Consider the following 21486-nt stretch of genomic DNA (forward strand, 5'->3'; position numbering starts at 1 on the left):
ATGACAGCTTTAACAACGATAAACTAAGCTCAAACACAGTAAACACACAGAGAATTTTTAAATGACAAGAATGGCTGACTGCAAAATGACCATAAACCACCCCAAAAAAGGAAAAAACAAAACAAAAAAAAGGCCATCTGTTGGTGGGATGAACCCACTTTCGATCTGTGGTGTAGCTCTGCTCCTAATCTCAGAGTTCATCCTAAGGAGAAAGTTTGTAAGTGGAGGAGGTGCTACACTTAAATGCAAGACACTGTACATTGGAGGGACTTCCCTGGTGGCACAGTGGTTAAGAATCCGCCTAATGCAGGGGACTCGGGTTCAATCTCTGGTCCGGGAAGATCCCACATGCCGCGGAGCATCTAAGCCTGTACGCCACAACTACTGAGCCTGCGCTCTAGAGCCCGTGAGCCACAACTACTGAAGCCCGCGCACCTAGAGGCCGTGCTCTGCAACAAGAGAAGCCACCGCAATGAGAAGCCCTGCACTGCAACGAAGAGTAACCCCCGCTCACAGCAACTAGAGAAAGCCCGCGCACAGAAACAAAGACCCAACGCAGCCAAAATAAATAAATAAATAAATAATAAATTTATGGGGGAAAAAAGACACTGTACATTGAATGCCACAGGAATGATACTTGCCAAAAATTACAGGGGCACAGGAAGAATCCCATTTTCCTAGGGTAGATATGGTGAGAGACTGTGCAAGAAAAGATCTTGCTAAGCCTTCAAAATCTTATGCTTAAGAGGGCAAGATGACTAGATTGACATAATTTGATTTATTCTGGAGAATACAGTATGCAGAGTCTGTGGAGGGACTTGACTAAAACTATTCATGAATAGTCTCAATTTGATTCAGCTAGTAATGAGAGCCACTAAAAGTTTCTTAATAGAAACAGTACACAATGAAAGATGTTTGGGGGAGATTCTTTTTTTTTTTTTGCTAGGGGCGGGGTGGGGGGGGAGGATTCTTATGGCTACAGAGTATATAGGAAGTATCTAGGCATAAAGAGACCAATCAGAAAGTTTGCTAAGCTACAGTCAGCAAATCCCTCCGGTGCCCATGATAAAGACTCAACCCACTCCCCTCTCTACCTACATCTCTTCTCTAAAGCCAAACAAAATCTCAGAATCCTCCAAACAACGCAACAATCAATCATAATTACCAGATAAAGTGAAACCTATTTGCCAGCTAGGTTAAAGATTAAGAAAGGATAGTCACAGAGGAAAGGAATGCCTGGTAGAAACAGGAATTTCATTTTGGATTCAAGTTCCTAAGTTAAAAGGACTAAAGAGACACTCTTCCACTTAAATGTGACAGAAAACAAAAAATAGCAGAGCAGGGGACTTCCCTGGTGGCAGAGTGGTTAGGAATCTGCCTGCCAATGCAGGGGACATGGGTTTCAGCCCTGGTCCGGGAAGATCCCACATGCTGTGGAGCGGCTAGGCCCGTGCGCCACAGCTACTGAGCCTGCGCTCTGGAGCCCATGAGACACAACTACTGAGCCTGAGTGCCGCAACTACTGAGCCCGCATGCCATAACTACTGAAGCCCGAGTGCCTAGAGCCCGTGCTCCACAACAAGAGAACCACCACAGTGAGAAGCCCGCACACTGCAACGAGGAGTGGCCCCAGCACATCGCAACTAGAGAAAGCCCGCATGCAGCAATGAAGACCCAACACAGCCAAAAATAAATAAATAAATTAAAAAAAAAATAGCAGAGTAGACCCTTTGCTAATTGAAATACTTAGAAAATTTTTTTCTGGATAGGTGGATCTTTTCTTAGATTACTATATGAGTATCAGATTTTGAAAATAAGTCTTAAGAAACATATTACAAAGAAGAGGGAACAAGATTCCAAAGCCAGTTATGCAGCCAAAGATGATGGGAGAACTCCGGCAAATATCTCTGTGGCCTTAGTTTCCTCATCAGTAAAGAGAATGAGAAGTAAAAACTCAGCAGAGCCACCTCCAACTCCAGATCTGTATAATTCTAAAACACTGAGGGAATTCCCTGGCGGTCCAGTGGTTACGACTACGCACTTTCACTGCCAAGGGCCCAGGCTCGATCCCTGGTCAGGGAACTAAGATCCCGCAAGCCACGTGGCGCACCAAAACAAATACTGAGAGCTTAATATGTGTCAAGAATGACATGTAATAAAAATTTAGTATCTCACTTTTTAAAGAAGGTATTATTTCCCCCTTTTAGTAAGTACAGAAACTGAGCCTGAGAGTAACTTGCCCATTCATTCACTCAAACATCTGACCACTTACTAAGTGCCAAGCACTGTTCCAGTAGACTAGAATACAATCGTGAACAAAATGAAGTTCCTGCCCTCACAGAGCTTAAATTTCAGTCACCAGGGGGTGAATCCCAATTCTAGCCCAGACTGGGGTTACCAGATAAAATAAAGGATACCCAGTCAAATCTGAAATTCAGATAAATAATAATTTTGTTCCATGCAATTTGGGACCTATTTATACCAAAAAATCAGTCGTCGTTTATCAGAAATGCAAGTTGGGGGGAGGGGGGAATAAATTACGAGTTTGCGAGTTTTAGCCTATATACACTATTATATATTAAAATTAAATTATATATAAAATAGATAACCAAAAAGGACCAACTGTACAGCACAGGGAACTATACTCAATATTCTGTAATAACCTATAAGGGAAAAGAATCTGAAAAAGAATACATACGTCTGAATCACTGTGCCATACACCTGAAATGAACACAACGTTGTAAATCAACTATTCTTTAAAAAAAAAAAAAAAAAATGCAAGTTTAACTGGGCATCCTGTATTTTTATTTGTTAAATCTGGCAACCCTAGCGTAGAAAAAAACTGCAAAACCCTTCCTCAATCCTTTTACTGCATCTTGGTGCCTCTAAATCAGTGACTTTGACTACACCAATGAAAAATTAGTTTAAATTGCAACACAGTATATATACATTACAGAAGTTCCTTAAAACAATTCTTACCCTTAAAATGCAATGCACTGTAATATCTTCTATTCTTTTTTCATTTTTTCTAAAAATGCTTGTCATGACCCACTAAAGTGATTTTACAATCTACTAAGGGGTCATCACCTAACCTTTGAAAAATAACTTCTTTGAAAGATATGAAAAACAATTTAACCTTGTCTTATGAGTCACCATTATGAGCACATCAATTAAATATATTATGCCATAAAACAGTAATGCCTCTGGGGTCTACTAAGGCATGGAGCTATACACTTATAGCCTTTGATGGTAAACTTCTGAGCTCTTGTGTGTTTTTTTATAATTTTCCCATCTCTTAACTTTCTATCATACTATTATTACTTCTCATCACTACCAGTGTGTTGGCCCCTAAAAGTTTTACCTTTCTACTTGCTGGCAATCTGTAAATCAAAAAAGCAAGCTAAGCAGAATCACGTATAAAGTGAAAAAGGCCCCGAAGCGCTCCCCTTTCTGTAATCTGCACAAGCTTCAACCTTAAGTTTTTTCTCTACCTGATTTTCAAGTGTGTTTCAGGAATGAAAAGGAGGTAACTACACAAGGTCCACAAAAAATGTTTATGAGCCCCAAAAGAAGAATGCACGATTTGATTCAAAACCAGCCTTTTCTTTCTTTAAAAGTAAAACTGGGACTTCCCTCATGGTCCAGTGGCTAAGACTCCGCGCTCCCAGTGCTGGGGGCCTGGGTTCCATCCCTGGTCAGGGAACTAGATCCCACATGCATGTCGCAACTAAAGATCCCACATGCCACAATGAAGATCCCACGTGCCACAACTAAGACCCGGCAGAGCCAAATAAGTAAATAAATAAACTTTTAAAAATAAAAAAATAAAATTTTAAAATAAATAAAAATAAAACTATAATCAAGATACTCCATTTACAACAATTATTGCTAAGAGTATCTTTTAACATATGACTCATAAAAAGCAATATGAACATAAAGTGGCAATCAAAAATATCTGACATTGACAACACTGTTAAAGTCTCTCAAGGTAATACTTTCAAGAGGACAACATTCTAAAGTTCTGAAACTCTTAATAAAAATAAGCCACACCGGGGCTTCCCTGGTGGCGCAGTGGTTGAGAATCTGCCTGCCAATGCAGGGGACACGGGTTCGAGCCCTGGTCTGGGAAGATTCCACATGCTGCGGGGCAACTGGACCCGTGAGCCACAACTACTGAGCCTGCACGTCTGGAGCCTGTGCTCCGCAACAGGAGAGGCCACGACAGTGAGAGCCCTGTGCACCGCGATGAGGAGTGGCCCCCACTTGCCGCAACTGGGGGAAGCCCACGCACAGAAACGAAGACCCAACACAGCCAAAAATAAAATAAAATAAAATAATAAATAAATTAAAAAAAAAAAAAGCCACATACCACAAACTGGTGAGAATTACAAAGACTCCATTACAGCATGCCATTTTATCCAGTTCCCAAAATGCATTTAGCTACTAATCATGGCATGAAATTGTTACTGTATGGCCACTTAACTCAATTTCAAGGCTTAAAGTACAAGTAATCTACATTAAGTATTATTTTAAATTAAAGGGAATTTCAAATTTTCACATGAATACAACTGCAAATAATTTTTAGCAAATAAACCTAAGGTTAATAGTTGTGACAAATTTTCATAAAGCCCCCAGATCCACAACAATACTCAACAATTACAACTAACAAAACCAAGGACTTCATATTTAAGTAGATTTCACACCACATATGTACAAAATTATATACATTTTTTAAAAGATAAGGAACCAGACATTCTACTTTATCCAGCCAAACTCAAGGTTACAAAAGCTATCTTGAAGGGCAAGGACTGTCTGTGGCTGTGTCTTCTTTAAAATACAAAGCATGATCTATTTATCTGTTTATTTATTTGGCTGCACTGGGTTTTAGTTGCAGCGCACACATGGGACCTAGTTCCCTGACCAGGGATCGAACCCAGGCCCCAGGCATTGGGAGCTTGGGGCCTGCGTTTATTTAAAGGGAAGGATGTAACGAAATTCTACAAATATGTTGCTTTGGGCAAGTCCCCTCACCTCTCAAAGCTTAAAATTTTTTCCCTTCTATTTTAAGACAAGACTTTGTTATTTTGTTATGCTCTAAAATTCTACAGTTTTAGGGAAAAAATAAATCTTTAAAAGGAAAATATATACTCTTGAATCCAAAACAGTAGGTACCATATGATCTCATTTTCACAGAGTCTGGAAAAAATGTTCACCAAATTTCTAACAGTGGTTATCTCAAAGGAAAGACTGTGGGAGATTTTAATTTTAAAGGAGTTTGGCTTTTTTTTTTTGTTTTGTTTTTAATTCTGTGCACTCTTCTACATTAAGTATTTAAAGCGTACTGTTTTTCAAATTATAAAAGACAGAACTTTCAAATACAAGTGAGGTAATACTTATACAAAGACGTTCTCAATTTATTAATTTGAAGAAAGAATCTGTTTTGGACACTGGTTTAAGTACAGCTCTTATCTCTATTATAATATAAGCAGTGTGGACCACATTCTATACATGTCTGTATGTCCCAAAGTGTTAAATTTCATATACATATATATACATACACACACACACACATATATATATAAAAGAAATTAGTTTTGAGTAGAAAAGTATACTTTAAAGATATAAAAAAATACATTAAGATATAGGTCAACCTGTTTCTAATCATGAGTAATGTTAGTAAAGTTATGGGATCAAAAGTGTCTACATTACAAATTCTAGATTTAGGTGCTACAATCTTTCAAAAGCTTGATACCAGCTTCATATTCACTGATGAGTAAATTTTCTGATGAACACTCTCACCCCCCCCCTTTTTTTTCCCTTTTGGCCACCCCGCGGCATGCGGGATCCTAGTGCCCCAACCAGGGATAGAACCCGTGCCCCCTGCACTGGAAGCACAGTCTTAACCACTGGACTGCCAGGGAAGTCCCAACACATCCTTATTTTTGAAATCTAACATCTAAGGAGGCAAAAAGACCTCAAGAAGAAAGAGCAATCTACTTTTATTTTAATGACACTCTTGCTAAAAAATATGGACCTCTTAAATCTTGGTATGGTTAACACTCACAGATGACCCAGATAGGCTTAAAAAAAAAAAAAAAAAAAGGCAAGTACTTTCAATTAAAAAAATACAGTAGCAGGTAGGCCTGTTTGTAAACTGTATCTCCACTGAAGTCACAATCATTTGAAATAGCTACAAAGAGAGAGTTTTGTTTAGGCTTAACTCTTTAAAATGATATCAAAATACTATTATTATCTAGCCAAAATAGAAAATTATAATTCTAGGGAAAAAATCTTATAAAAACTTAAAATCCTTTTCAAGGTAAACACTTTGCAATGGTGGAAATAAGTACTAACACAGCTGTAGCTATTTAGACAAAGAAAAAAAAACTCCTTAAAGCTGAAACATATGGCTATTAAATAGCTATGATATGAGTTAACATCCCCTGTGTAAAAAGTATAGAAACACAGAAAATACAAGTTTACAATTAACCAAAAAAGAAACACCATGACTGATACCACGCAATGCGTTGACTTTTCAAAATGCAAAATCTTTAAGCAACTATCGGCTTACTTTTACCTTTGTCAAAGATAAGCAATTTGTTGTAGGTTTTTGCCCAATCTTAAACAGCGTATTTTCACTGTACACCTGAAACTAACACAACATTGTAAATCAACTATATTCCAATAGAATTTTTTTAACGTATATTTTCTTTAGGTACTTGGGATGAAAATTAAACTGATTAGGTAAAATTAAAAAGCCCAACAGAAACACAAAAAGGTACCTCTTTTAACAGCCATCTACAGTTTACCTCTGGATTAATTTCAAATTTGACTATCATCAATAACCACATAAAAGAATGAATTAGCAAGGGATGATGCAGTTTAAACCTTATAAATTACAAATGGGGCCATATGATTAATTAATCTAGGTTAAAAGCAAATGGCTAACTACCTCACATTCAAAACTTTGCTCAAATGTTATCTCTTCAAGAGGCCTCTGCTAACCCATTTAAAACTGCAACCCACTCCCTTCCCCCACACTCCCATATCATATCCTTAATCTGCTCTCCTCTAATCCTATGGCTCTTAACTAATATGTACAGTTTGCTAATATATACAGTTTGCTAATTTAATGTCTCATTTATTGCCACACCGGAATGTAAATGACCGGAGGGCAGCTATCTTTCCTTTTATTCATTAATATATCCCAAGCACCTACCTCTCCGTTGTTCATAGATTTTCAATAAATTTATGTATTGAATGAATGTAGTTTTTTTTTAGGCTCTTCTGTAAGAAACTTAATTTAAAGAGACAAAAATCTCACCAATATTTAAATGGAAGCATGATGAACAATTACAATGAACTGCAGCATAATTTCTAAATTGCAATGCCTTAAGAGAAAGAAGCAGTGAAAGTACTAAGCTGAAAATTACTAAGAAAGTTTTCATTCACACTTAATCCTGTATCCAAAGAAATTCTAATACTGTATTATTTTAGGGTCTGGAATACAGTAATAGGATTATAAATCTGTATCTACATCTATCTATCTATCTATGGATACATACACATGCACCACATATATATATATATTTTAACAAGGAAGGAAACATGGAACAGAAAGAGATATGGCTTAACCAGTGGTAATTCCCAATAGTGCCATGAAATTACAAAAAAAGTTACCAAAAAATAATTTGATCTTATACTAGCAGCTAATAAAAAATACTTTTAGATGAACGAGGAAGGTTAACCAAAAACAAAACAAAGTTTTACAATAAGTTCCTCAGGACTCTCATTCCTCTACTTAGTAGAAGTATCAGCACAATAGATACACCATGTATCCTCATTAGTATTAACAGTTACAGTTATCAAACCACCTTCACATTCATTATTTAATTAAATCCTCAGAGAAACCGAACTGAAAGATAAACAGGTAACTAATAAAAGCACTTAATTATGTATGCACTTGACAGTAAATGCAACTCTTCCCTTCAAAATCCCCCAAAGTGTTTGACAAACTACAAAAAACCATTCTATAAAAGAGCCACCTTTTCAGCACTGGAAACTAACACAAGTCTCCTGAAGAGTATTACGGCACAGCTAACAAGAGCCATAAAAAACTTGAAGCCCTCTGACCCAGTAAAACCACTCCTGGGAACTTTCTCTAAGGAAATAATTAGACTGAAGCAAAAAGCTCTTAGTATAAAGATGTTTACTGCACCACCATCTATAATAGCAAAAATGTGTAAACCCAAATCCCCACAATAGAATGGTTAAGCAGAAACTTTAAAAAGAAAATTTATAATGCAGTGCTAAGAAGAAAAAAGCTGAACACAAAATAACATACACAATCACTAAAACCACATAAAAATCAAAGCAGCAAAAATAAGAATTGGATTAAGGTAAAATTATGTTCACACTTTAACACTGTGTTTACATTAATCTAAGAGAAAACAGCCACCTTCTAAAGCATATGACAATTAAAGACAATAAATTTTTGAAAGCCATGAAAATCCACTATTTACAACAACAAAAGTCAAATATGATGAAATGTTGTATTATTTAAAGCAGACATGTGAATTTCTAGACTTTCAAGAATATTTTGCTGTCTCTAAACATGGCAAACCTAATGCTGCATTTTTTTTTATTCACCTTTGGTCCCAGAAACACATTTGAACTGCTGATACACACAAGCATAAGTGAAGAAACTCTAGAAACTGTAATTGGTTTATAAAGAACCCAGTAACAGTGATTAAAAATGGAAAGGAATTCTACAAGCACATTAACTAAAGAACGTGTACAAGAACAAAATTTCACACTATATGAATCCAATACATTAAACGAAACTTTGCATATTCATCAAAAAGAATAAGGGCTACATACAATTTATGACTCAAAGAAAAGAGCTTAAAGCAAGCAAGAATCTAATCTTAAATGTTTGTGAAGTCTCAAGGAACAAAAAAGATCTGTGGTACTAAAACATTCCAAATATTTTTGATCACTCAAGCCACTCTGGAACAAATTCTGTTATAATTTTTAAGCCTAAGGAAAACTGATGCAACCTAAAAGCCTTAGTTTTCATTTTTAATTATTTAAACAAGTTGAATATATCTGCCAGATTTCTATCTGATCCCAAAAAGGAAAAAACAGTGCATCCTTCTTTATAAAAATTATATTTAAATTTTTTCCAAAATTTTTTTTTACTATGGATGCCACTGCAAAGGGGAACTGAAGTTACAGAATCGTATGTGGACAGAGCTGGGAAAATAAGCACTTCATTTGAACTAGTTTTGATAGGTAGCAATTGTAGATGCTTCAAAGGCGAAACTGAGAGTTGGGGGCGGGGGGGGGGGGTGGTAAGAGAGTAGAAGTCAAGAAAACCAATGTTCCTGACTGTCGCACACTGAAGGCAGAATTCCTTAAAAAACCAGCTCTGGGGCCTCCCTGGTGACCCTGTGGTTAAGAATCTTCCTGCCAATGCAGGGGACACGGGTTCGAGCCCTGGTCGGGGAACTAAGATCCCACATGCCGCGGAGCAACTAAGCCCGTGAGCCACAACTACTGAGCCTGCACTCTAGAGCCCGCGAGCCACAACTACTGAAGCCCGTGTGCCTAGAGCCCGTGCTCCGCAACAAGCCACCGCAATGGGAAGCCCGGCACCGCAAGGAAGAGTAGCTCCCGCTCACCACAACTAGAGAAAGCCCGCCCGCTGCAAAAATAAAATAAATAAAATTTTAAAATTTATTTTTAAAAAATCAGCTCTGCATCATCTTGATGGATAAGTTATCCTGCCATAAATGATAATTCTTTGGAAATGGCCTGCTAAAAACCTGTTTTCAAAAAGAAAACTGAAAAAAAGAGAAAAAGAAAAAGAGAAAACTCTGCATCAAAAAATACCCTTATCCCACCACCTGCTAAAGCCAGGAGGTCTACTTAAGGAGGACTCATCACCGAGCCTGCCAACCCTGCCTAGGCCTAAGGGGAGGCACGGCAGTGCTGGCAACACGGATGGGCTCGGGGCACAGGGGAAGTGGACTGGCCTGCCCTTGGTGATCTCTGGCGGCACTCCCCAAGTTAAGGACACTGGCCACAATGGAATGCAATCTACTGACATTTGCTGCCCCGTCTGAACACTAAGCATTTTCTTAGTTCGCGAAATGCTGACAACCCCCCACTCCCCCCACGCACCCCGCACCAGGTCTGCAGAGCCAGACCCGGTCGGCTGAGGCGACGTGAGCCCCCAGTCTGTACCACAAACCTGGGTCAGAGGGAAGTGGGGGAGACGACGCAAGTAAACACCGCATTTCTGCCTTCCGGAACCCCACCGTGCCTCCTGCTGACATCCCTCTCCTCTGGAAATTTATAAATGGGGCAAGGACTGGGAAAAAACACACAGCGTGCCCGCCCGCTGCCGCCAACACCCGCTACGTCCCCGGTCCGGCCTGAGCTTCTGCCGCGCGCCTGGGGCCGGCCCTCGCCCACCACTATTCAAAGGCGCCTTCTCCTCCGCGGCCTCGGAACAGCAATGCGGCTCGGCCGCCACCCGCGCCAGAGAGGCCTTGCGGGGGAAGGAGGGAGGCCGGGAGGGGGTCGGGCACTCCCCCATCCCTTCCGCACGTGGGGGAGGGCGGAACGCTGCGGGAAACTGCACAGAGCCCCACGATTCCCGCGGAGCTCTGGAGCCCCCGCCGCCGCCTCAGACTTAAATGGGAAGGGGTGCGGGGGTCACTGCCCACCCACCTCCACCCGGTCTTTCGATCTCTCCCTGGGCAGGCAAGGGCGTGGGTAAGGAGACTGCACAGACCCTCATGACTCCAGCTGAGACTGTGGCTGCCCCTTTAACAGGCGGGGGGAGACACTGCCCTAACTTTCTCCCCCCCTCCCTCGTTATTCCCAAACGGGGGAGTTGGCAAGTTTCGGGAGACAACCTAAACCTCAAGACCCTTCCACGTTAATATTTAAAGGAGGTGGGAGCGCTGCCCAAGCATCCCCCCACTGGGGGCGGAGGAGCCTTAAAGAAGGTGATCAAGGGCTGACAATCGCCGAGACCTGTGAAGCCTCCCGAACACTTAAATGGAGAGGGGGAGGCTGCCGAGTCCTTCCATCTTGACCGTTTGGGAGAGGGGGTGGGGATGTTGCAGGAGGATGGACACCGCCTGACATTCCCAGAGGGATTCCGCGGCGCCCCCTCACCCTACCGCACCAGGCTCTAGACGGGAGCGCCACCCCCGCTGAAGGCCCCCAGCCCACCCCGCCCCCCAGCCCAGGCAGTCACGGGGCGGGGACCGCGGTGCGGGCCGCGGGGGAGGGGACGCGAGGCCCGGGCTGGTCCAGGCCCCTAAGCGTAGGGGGCTGGGGCGCGACACCCACCTGCCCAGGCCCGGCCGCCCGCCGCCTGCGCTCGCCGCCGCCACCGAGGAGGAAGCCGCGGCCGAGGACGACGAGACTGAGGAAGAGGACGGAGACGGCGCGGCGGCGGGCGACGTGAGAAGGCCGCCGCCGCCGCCGCCGGGCTTGCGGGCATTGGCGGCCGTGGGCTGCTGCTGCTGCTGCTGCTGCTGCTGCTGGGGCTTCAGCGACATGGTGAGGGGCCCATACACCGGCCCGCACGCCGGGCGGGGACAGCCGGGAGCCGGGCGCGCCGAGGAGACGCCGGAGCGCGGCGGGGACGCGCGGGCGCCGAGCGGGGAGGCGCGGGTCGGCGCGGCGGGGGGGGCACCCGGGCCGGCGAGGGGGAGAAGGAGGACGACGAATGGGCGGGGAGGCCCGCCGAAACCGAGGAGCCGCCGGGAGCCGGGCTGTGGCGCGCCACCGCCGTTGCCGTTGCTACCAAAACAGTCTGAGGCGGAGGGAGGCGAGCGTTGCCCGGAGGGAGGGGGGCCGGGGCCGGGCGGGGGAGGGGCGGCGGAGGGATACGGTGTCGAAGCCCCGCCGCTGCCGCCGCCCCGCCCGCCCCGCCGCGCCGCCCGCGGGAGCGAGCGCCTCCCGGGCCACCTGGCCGCGGCGAAGCGACGAGGCTCGATGGCCGCCGCGGGGGCCCGAGGAGCTGCGGCCGCCGAGCGCATCAGGGGTCGGACACACAGAAAGGCCGCGCGGCGACGCCGGGTGGGCGCGGAGGTGCGGAATGGGGACTCTTTACCGGAAGTCGGAAGGGTCGGGCGGAAGCAGAACGTGAGGCGGCACCGGGGCCGGGAGGGACACGTGAGGAGCGGGCGCCGCGCAGGGCTGCGTTCGCTGGGGTCGGGTGAGGGCCCGGCGGCGGCCGGCCCTGCCCGGATCCGCCCTCTTCGAGGCGGGTCTGCCCTTCGGAGAGGGAGTGTCTGTGTTCGCGTGCAGGGCCGGCCTAGTGTAGAGAACCCAAACGCAGTGTTTCTGGGTGCCCCTCACCCGCGCAGCGTTCACCGTTCTCAGGTTGCTAGGAGAATCCGTGTTTGCCGCACCTGATGCAACTTCGAAAATGGACTGCGAGTGTCTTCAAGGCGGAGACTGTCTTGCTACATATAAAGCACCTGGAACACAAGCCTCCCATAGTTTTCTTTGTATCCCCGACACCTGGCACACAGTAGGCTCTCACTGTGTCAGCCAGGTGTCAAAGACAGGCCGTCCTGTCTTTCCTTGCCAAGACCAACAGGGTAGGAATCGAACAACCTCCCGGGGCCACCCACATCTGATTACCTTTTCCCCGCTTTTCCAACCCCGGCACCACTGACCAGAAAACTCTTTTGGGTATCTGACCTTCATCTGAACCCATGTTCCCTCACTTTGAACTTCTTTTTCCTCCTTCATGAGACTCAAAAAGAAGTGTACATGATTGGTAGAGCTATTGGTAATGGGGTTTCCTTCGGTGGAGACAGAACAGATCTCACAAGAATGTGCGAACTTTAGACCTTGGCCCCTTTAGAAGTTTTACTTTAACTTAGCTTTGTAGCCAGCACAGTAATCCGTGTTTCTTTTCTTTCTTTCTTTCTTTGTCTTTTTTTACTGTGTTGCAATTAAACTGGAAGCGATTAGGTAACTTTTGTTTCCCTTGGTGAAGAATCTAGTTTTTTAAAAAGTGAAATTAACTTCAGGAAATGATAGGGAGGAAACACCAACATGTACCTCAGTCTCCCAGAATTGTCAAATAAAGGTAAAGACATAGAGAAACTTAGAAAATGATTAAGCCATGAGCCTCCAGTAGCCAAATTGAAAATCTCCTAGATAGTTGGGCAAAAATGATTATCATACTCTGCAAACAGTTGAAAAGTGGGATATCAACTTCATCTTCCATCTGAGGTAGAAAGGAGGTTGAGGAGGGAAAGAGCATTCTTTTAAGCCAACAGTTGCAAAATCCTTGAAAAATTAACCCAAAGGAAACACTAAAAAACTGGATGAGGAAAAAAAAAAAAAAAAATAGAAGGACCATAATAGAAATACAATCAACTTTCTCTGGTTTAATGATTTGACAGCCATATCTGGGACCAAGGTCCCAAAATTCAATGTTAGGACCAAATTCCACACAGATAGAAGGAAAAAAGAAAGTAGAATAAGAAGGCCTGAAGCTGATATAGCTGAACTTGACTTCATTTATGCTGAGAAAGCTGAAGTTTATTATTATTGAAACTATATTTTAACAGCTTTATTGAAATATATCTTACATACTATGAAATTCACCCATTTTGTGTACAATTCAGTGATTCTCCGTAAATTTGCGCAGTTGTGCAACCATCACAACTAATTGCAGAACATCTCCATCACCCCAAAAGAATCCTTTTTACCCATTTGCAGTTACTCCCGGAACATCCTCAGCCCCAGCAGCCCCTAATCTACTTTCTGTCTCAGTGGATTTACCTGCTGTATACATTTCATATAAATGGAATTTTACAATGTGTTCTTTGCCTTCTTTCACTTGACATGTTTTTGAGGTTTATCCATGTCATAGCATGTATCAGGGTTTCATTCCTTATTATCACTGAATAGTATTCCATTGTATGGATATACTTGGGTTCAACCAACCATGGATTGAAAAAAAATTTTTTTAATTTTATTTATTTTATTTATTTTATTTTTGGCTGCGTTGGGTCTTTGCTGCTGCGCGCGGGCTTTCTCTAGTTGCGGTGAGCGGGGGCTACTCTTCGTTGCGATGCGCGGGTTTCTCATTGCGGTGGCTTCCCTTGTGCGGAGCACGGGCTCTAGGTGCGCAGGCTCAGTAGTTGTGGCGCACGAGCTTAGTTGCTCCGCGGCATGTGGGATCTTCCCGGACCAGGGCTCGAACCTGTGTCCCCTGCATTGGCAGGAGGATTCTTAACCACTGTGCCACCAGGGAAGCCCGAAAAAAATTTTTTTTCTTACAGGTTTTTTTGGTTTGTTTTTGTTTTTTGTTTTGTTTGTTTTGGCCACGCTGTGCGGCTTGTTGGATCTTAGTTCCCCCACCAGCGGTCGAACCCAGGCCCCTGGCAGTGGAAGCGCTGAGTCCTAACCACTGGACCGCCGGGGAGTTTCCCCCCCAAAAAATTTTAATTCCTAAGAGTTGCAAAAAGCAAAACTTGAATTGGCCAAGCTCTGGCAACTATTTATATAGCATTTACATTGTATTAGGTATTATAAGTAATCTAGAGGTGATTTAAAGTATACGGGAGAATGTATATAGGTTATGTGCAAATACTACACCATTTTATACAGAGGACTTGAGCATACTCGGATTTTGGTATCCATGGGGTTCCTGGAACCAATCCCCTGAGGATACTGAGGGATGACTATACCACATTTTGTGTATCTACTCACCAGTTGGTGGACATTTTGATTGTTTCAAGTTTTGGGCTATTATGAATAATGCTGCTATGAACATTTGTAAACATATGTCTTCATGTAGACATATGTTTTTATTTCTCTTGAGCAGATGCCTAGTAATGGAATGTTGGGTGATATGGTAAATTTAAATTTAACTTTTTAAAGATACTGTCAAACTCTTTTCCAAAGTGACTGTGCCATTTTATAATACATCCACACCTGGAATGTTTGAGAGTTTATCATTAAAATTTGATTTCTCGGGAGTTCCCTGGTGGCCTAATGGTTAGGATTCTGGGCTTTCACTGCCGTGCCCGGGTGCAATCCCTGATCAGGGAACTGAGATCCCACAAGCTATGCGGCGTGGCCAAAAACAAAAAAAACAAAAAAAATTTGATTTCTGTTTTTATATTAAAATAGAAACCAAGGGAACCTCTACTGTTGATTCTATTTTATACAGCCCCCTTTTTTTCTTTGTGGAAGGAGGATCACCACCCAAAATGAAGGAATATCACTTATTGCAAACCCTTCATCTGAATTCTGGATCTCTGAAGACATAGTTAACAACAACTGTGATGTCAGAGGGCTTTAGCTTTAGATGAAAATGCCAGGATAATGCACCATAAGACAAAATGGTGTGTGGGAATTCCCTGGCAGTCCAGTGGTTAGGACTCAGACCTTCCACTTCTGGGGGCCTGGGTTTGATCCCTGGTCGGGGAACTAATCCCGCACTCCCCCCACAAAAAAAAGACAAAATAGTGTGGAAGGCAGCCGTTAAAGTGACCCCCCCTATGATCCTGTTCTCCTGGTGTTCAGACCCTGTGAAATCCCCTCCACTTGAATATGAGCAAGACCTAGTGGCTTCCTTCTAACAAAAAGTTGGAAAAAATTATGGGTTTTCACTCCAAGATTAGGTTACAAAAACTGTGCCTTTTGTATTGGATTGCCCATTCTCACTTGCTTTGAAGAAGGCTAGCTGCCATGTTGTGAGCTGCCCTATGGAGAGGTCTACATGGCAAGGAACTGATGTCTCCAACCACAGTGAGAACCTGATGGTCACCAACAAGCCATGTGAGTGAGCTTGGAAGAGGATCATCCTCCAATCAAGCCTTGATATGACTCTAGCCCTGGTCAATGTACCTTATTAGGCTTTGTTAGAAACCCTGTGCCTGAGACAATCAGCTAAACTGTACCAGACTCCTAACTCTTGTTAAGTCATTAAGTTTTGCAATAATTTGTTATGCAGCAATAGATAACATGGGCTTCCCTGGTGGTGCAGTGGTTGAGAATCTGCCTGCCAATGCAGGGGACACGGGTTCGAGCCCTGGTCTGGGAAGATCCCACATGCTGCGGAGTAACTGGGCCTGTGAGCCACAAGTACTGAGCCTGCGCGTCTGGAGCCTGTGCTCCGCAACAAGAGAGGCCGTGACAGTGAGAGGCCCGCGCACCACGATGAAGAGTGGCCCCCGCTCGCCGCAACTGGAAAAAGCCCTCGCACAGAAACAAAGACCCAACACAGCCAAAAATAAATAAATTAATTAATTAAATAGATAACTAATACACACAACCCCCCAAAAAGTGCATTTCCTATGATTTCTGTGTGCATTCAGAATTCTTTAAAGACAAATGCTGAAGTCAGGAACTAACATTGTATCCAATAGAAGTTGAATTTTTGAATGCTTCCCCCACCTCAAATGATTTTCAGGTAGCCGTTTAAACAAAACCAACAAGTGTCATTGGGGAGTTGTCATCGAAGACGGTGAAGAACATTGTCCTGAAAGAGTTCAGATATAGAGAAGTATTGCTCAAATACTTAAAAAATAGCTGTGGCCATTTCAACCACTATTTCAGAAATGAAAGAAGTATCAAGTGAGAAACCATATAGAGAAAGACTTTCAAACTTGGGAATCCAGTCCTGTGGATTCTATACTTGCTTTCTGATTTTCAGTGACCCTTCAATGAGCCACACGGCCCTTTAATTTTCATCACAGCAATGAGTAATCAAGTCTGAGGATTTGGAGATGAAAAAGTGATGTAGCCATGCAAAACAGAAATGGGAAGAGTGATTTGTGATCACTCAGTACAGCAGCACACATCAGATGATCCAGTATTTCCAGCAATTCATTTTTCTGCAATCATTTCTTTTCAGCTGTCTTCATTTGAACATGCTTAATGTATGATGATACATTATTCACTCAATACTCTTGATTTCTCTTTCAAAAGCATGAAAATTAATTCAAATCAAAACTAACGTGCACCCCCCAAACCCATCCTCTTCAAGTTTTTGCATAGACTTGAAAAAAAAAAAGAGCAGATGTAATTTCAAAAATAGGACCATCGCTAATTAAACCAGTGTTTTTTTTCTAACCATGGTTACTCAGAATTCTTAGAGGCTAATCTATTTGTAGACACTCCAGGAATCCCAAAAGACTAAAGGCGATAAAAAAAAAAAAGAAAAGAAAAGAAAAGAAAGAAAGAAAGAAAAAGAAAGAAAGAAAGAAAGAAAGAAAGAAAGAAAGGAAGAAAGGAGGAAGGAAAGAAAACGCGTGTGGTATGATGCTTCCAGGAGGGCATTATTTACACACCTTGTGTGCAAAGTAACGACGTTCCCATAGGTTTGAAAAAACTGAGGAGGGTGTGACAAAATAGGGAACACAGCAACATTATTTGAAAAGCTTTTAAATGAGCCATTTCCTCCACACAAGCACACTTCTGGTTGTTAAGTTGCTCGTTTTGTTTTACCTTGTGGGACAGAATAATGATGCGGTGACATTATTCACAAGGCAAAAGCTGGATGCCGGCTGAAATAGACACAAAAGAAAGAATTCTTTATTTTTCACTGGAAATGCTTGTACTGTGCAGAGCCAGAAATTTAAAGAAACTCAGCCATTTGTTTTTCCTGGTTCTCCCTTTCTGTTTTCATTCACCCTCTTTTTGGGAGGTGAATTTCCTGGGCAGCCTGTGATTTCAGGGTCCACAGATTTATGGAAAGCCAAAGATGTGAGGTATGCACCATTTGGAGAATGCAGGATGGGATTTAAAATGGATGCGTGCAGCACCGGTGACAGCTGAGCTGGCCTTTAGCATGTGATCTTGTTAGTTTGCTACAGGATACTGTGAGCCCTACAGTGGAACCCCAGAGGGATCAGACTATAATTAATACTGACATTGCTGACCTATGATCTTAGAAGAGGGACTTAGATTCTTATTTGGAAGTGGAACACATACAGACTTAACAATACCCACTGTCTTACTTAAGCTCCCATATTATCAAAACTATTTCTTTTCTATAAGGTAAGCCAGGACTTGAGAATGTTAATGATGATAATAATTGCAGTCCCTTCTATAGCAGGTACCGTGTGCCAGCTCTGTTCTATGTTCTTTCTGCATAATAACTCATTTAATCCTCACAACAATCCATTGACTCTTGTCGGGAGGGGAGAATTTTGCCTCGTCCTAAAGGACATTAACAATCTTGAGAGACATTTTTGGATGTCACAATTGAAGGGGAAATGCTACTGGCATCCTGTGGGTAGTGACCGGGGATGCTACTAAACACCCTACAATGCACAAGACAGCCCCCACCAGAGAATTTTCCAGGCCTAAATGTCAGTGGTGCTGAGGTTGGTTGAGAAACCCTGCATTCACCCTATGAAGTAGACAGGGTTATTATATTGCCATTTGATAGATGGGGAGACTGAGGCACAGAGAGTGTAAGTCACCTTGCCTAAACTTAGACTCATTAAATGACAGAGCTGGGATTTCAGGGCAGGCAGTCTGTCTCCAACATCTGGACTCTAAACCACTTCGCTATTTGAAATAGTGATGGCCCAAGCTGGCTCTCTGGGAAAAATAAACTAATCTCCTTGGTTTCATCAAATGCAATCTTCTAGGGAGCTGGCACCACAGATTACTGCCTGTTTCCTGATTAGAGAAATAACTGACTATTGTAAAAGTCACCATCTGCAAGAGACAAGCTGGCAGTGCCTATCAAAAGTGACACTGCACCTTCCCCTTGGCCGAATAAGGGTGAAAAGATGAATGTACAAGGATAATCACTGCAGTGTTGTTTGGAACAAAGAATAGAAACTCCATCAGCGGCAGACAGATAAATGCCTTGTAGGGTGTCCCAAATACAATGGAATATGGAATATTCTCAGCTGTTCAACGTAGATCTTTACACTGATCTGAAAGGATCTTTAAGACCTGTTGTTAAAAAAAAGAAAAAAGGTAACTATGTGAGGTGACGGATGTGTTAATTCACTGGACTGCAGTAATCACTTTGGAAAGTCTACATATATCAAACCATCACGTTGTACACTTTAAATATATACAATTTTATCTGTCAATTGTACCTCAAAAAAGCTGAGGGGAAGAAAGACCTGTTGGTAAGCCAAAAAGCAGAAAATTAAAAAATGAAACAAAACAACAAAACATAAATGTGTAGAATATTTTGTATGGTATACACCTACTTGTGTTAAACAAAAGGGAAGTATGTGTGAGTGTGTGTGTGTTTGTGTGTGTGTGGGTTTTTTTTACTGTGTATATATGCATACATCTAGAATATCTCTAAATGAGGCACAAAAAATTGACACTAGGGAACTAGGGACCCTTTACACTGTTTGAAAACTTATTTTACCATGCCTTTTATACCTTGTATATTACCTTTTCCAAAAAAATAACAAAATAACATGTTAGGACATCAGTAGGAATAACTAATATTTGTATAGCACCTCGTGGTTTACAAAGCACTTTTTTTTTTTTTTTTTTGGCCATGCCTCATGGCTTGTGGGAGGCTTATGGGATTGAACCCAGCGCCACAGCAGTGAAAGCGCCGAGTCCTAACCACTGGACCACCAGGGAACTCCCACAAACCCCTTTTATTTGCATTGTTTCCTTTGGCACTGACCCCATTATAGGGATGGCAACACCAGAACAGAAAAGTGGCATGAGCTATCCAAGGTCACTCGCTGCTGACCTTGGGTACTGCCCTTTCTTATTTCCCAAAGTAAGATCAATTACTATCTCTACCACTTTAATTTTGTTTTATTCAGCCACAAACTGCCATTCTCAAACGCTAAGCAGTCAATCCTAGGTCCCATAGAAATGGAAAAGAAAGGCTTGTTTCAGGAACTTTTCACCCCTGCATCCCTTTCTGCCACGTTTGTATTGTTTTCTGCTGAAATGCCATATTGGTCAAATATAGGAGCTGCAGAAACAGGTAGAACCCTTCACTCCCACCACCCAAACAGAGTCCATCTGTATGTGGTAAGCACTTAATAAACTTGAGTTGATTTGATTTGACAGAGACTAACTCTCAGTTTATACACATTTGCTTCTTTGAGCTTGAAATGGCATATGCTTCCTATTCAGACCTGCTGATGGCTACCAGCCATGGGCCACAATGATGGGGCCAACATCAAGGTCACCCCCTAATGACCCAAGCATTTCCAGGCAGTGATGGGGACAGTTGAACAGCTAGCCTTCCTTACCCACATGTCTCCATCATATGTGATTTGCCCAGTTTGCAGTCACCCACTGGATGAATGCAGTTAATAGCTTGTGATGTGGTCTTGTAGGCACTGGAGCCAAGAAACCACGAGGGGCATTTTGGGGAACTATTCTAAGTCACCAGCCTTCTGCAGGCTTGAAGGAGGTCGGAGCTGAGTCCCTATGAGAGTTGGTTTCACTCTCCTTTGATCAGGGTTCTCTTCCATTGCACATGTGGCTCATTTCTGTCCTCAGAGGGTCAATACAGGACAAGTCTTCATGCAGCAGTAAGCAATTGATAGGCTTCTGGTATCCTGGAAATGACTCAGAAATCCTATTACTGCAATTTCTAATGATCTAGACACATTCTTTTTTTTTTTAAGTTACACAAGCCTTTTAAAGAACATTCTGAGTATTTGTGCATCAGCATTCCCTGTGTAACAAACCACCCCCAACATAGTGGCTTAACACAATTAACTTTTTAAAATTTCTTAAAATTGTGTGGGTTGACTGAATAATTCTTCCATTCTGGGCTGGCTTGACTGGGGTTGGATGGTCTAGGATGGTCTCATTGACATGTCTGGCAGTTGGCTCTATGTCAATTGCAGGTGGTAAGGACAACTTGGCCACATGTCTATCAACTGTACTTCAATTTAAAAAAGAGAAGTGAGAAATGCAAATCAAAACTACATGAGGTATCACCTCACACCGGTCCAAATGGCCATCATCAAACAATCTACAAACAATAAATGCTGGAGAGGGTGTGGAGAAAAGGGAACCCTCTTACACTGTTGGTGGGAATGCAAATTGGTACAGTCACTATGGAGAACAGTATGGAGTTTCCTTAAAAAGAGAAAAATAGAACTACCATAAGACCCAGCAATCCCACTCCTGGGCATATACCCAGAGAAAACCATAATTCAGAAAGACACGTGCACCCCAATGTTCATTGCAGCACTATTTACAATAGCCAGGACATGGAAGCAACCTAAATGTCCATCAACAGAGGAATGGATAAAGAAGATGTGGTACATATCTACAATGGAATATTACTCAGCTATAAAAAAGAATGAAATTGTGCCATTTGCAGAGTCATAGGTGGACCTAGAGACTGTTATACAGAGTGAAGTCAGAAAGAGAAAAACAAATATCGTATATTAACGCATGTATGTGGAATCTAGAAAAGTGGTATAGATGAACTTATTTGCAAAGCAGAAATAGAGACACAGAAGT

At 42.6% G+C, this 21486-nt stretch overlaps 1 protein-coding gene across 14 annotated transcripts in view; it reads right to left on the reverse strand.

The window, feature by feature from the left end:
- The window catches only part of ATXN2 (ataxin 2), a 132820-nt gene extending 120933 nt beyond the window's left edge, over positions 1-11887 (reverse strand). For 7 of the 14 annotated variants that reach the window (XR_005016201.1, XR_005016200.1, XR_005016202.1 and 4 more), the window contains exon 1: positions 11368-11703. Coding sequence is in view for 10 of the 14 variants with exons in the window: in XM_036823297.1 (XP_036679192.1) it covers positions 11368-11579 (212 nt within the window). In the remaining 4 variants the exon portion in view is untranslated. Of the gene's footprint in view, positions 1-11367 lie in introns of all 14 variants that reach the window. The other 7 variants (XM_036823303.1, XM_036823302.1, XM_036823300.1 and 4 more) reach the window with 2 other exon arrangements.
- Between the last annotated feature and the right edge of the window lie 9599 nt (positions 11888-21486).

This window comes from Balaenoptera musculus, chromosome 14, assembly GCF_009873245.2.
Source record: "Balaenoptera musculus isolate JJ_BM4_2016_0621 chromosome 14, mBalMus1.pri.v3, whole genome shotgun sequence".
Lineage (NCBI taxonomy): Eukaryota > Metazoa > Chordata > Mammalia > Artiodactyla > Balaenopteridae > Balaenoptera > Balaenoptera musculus.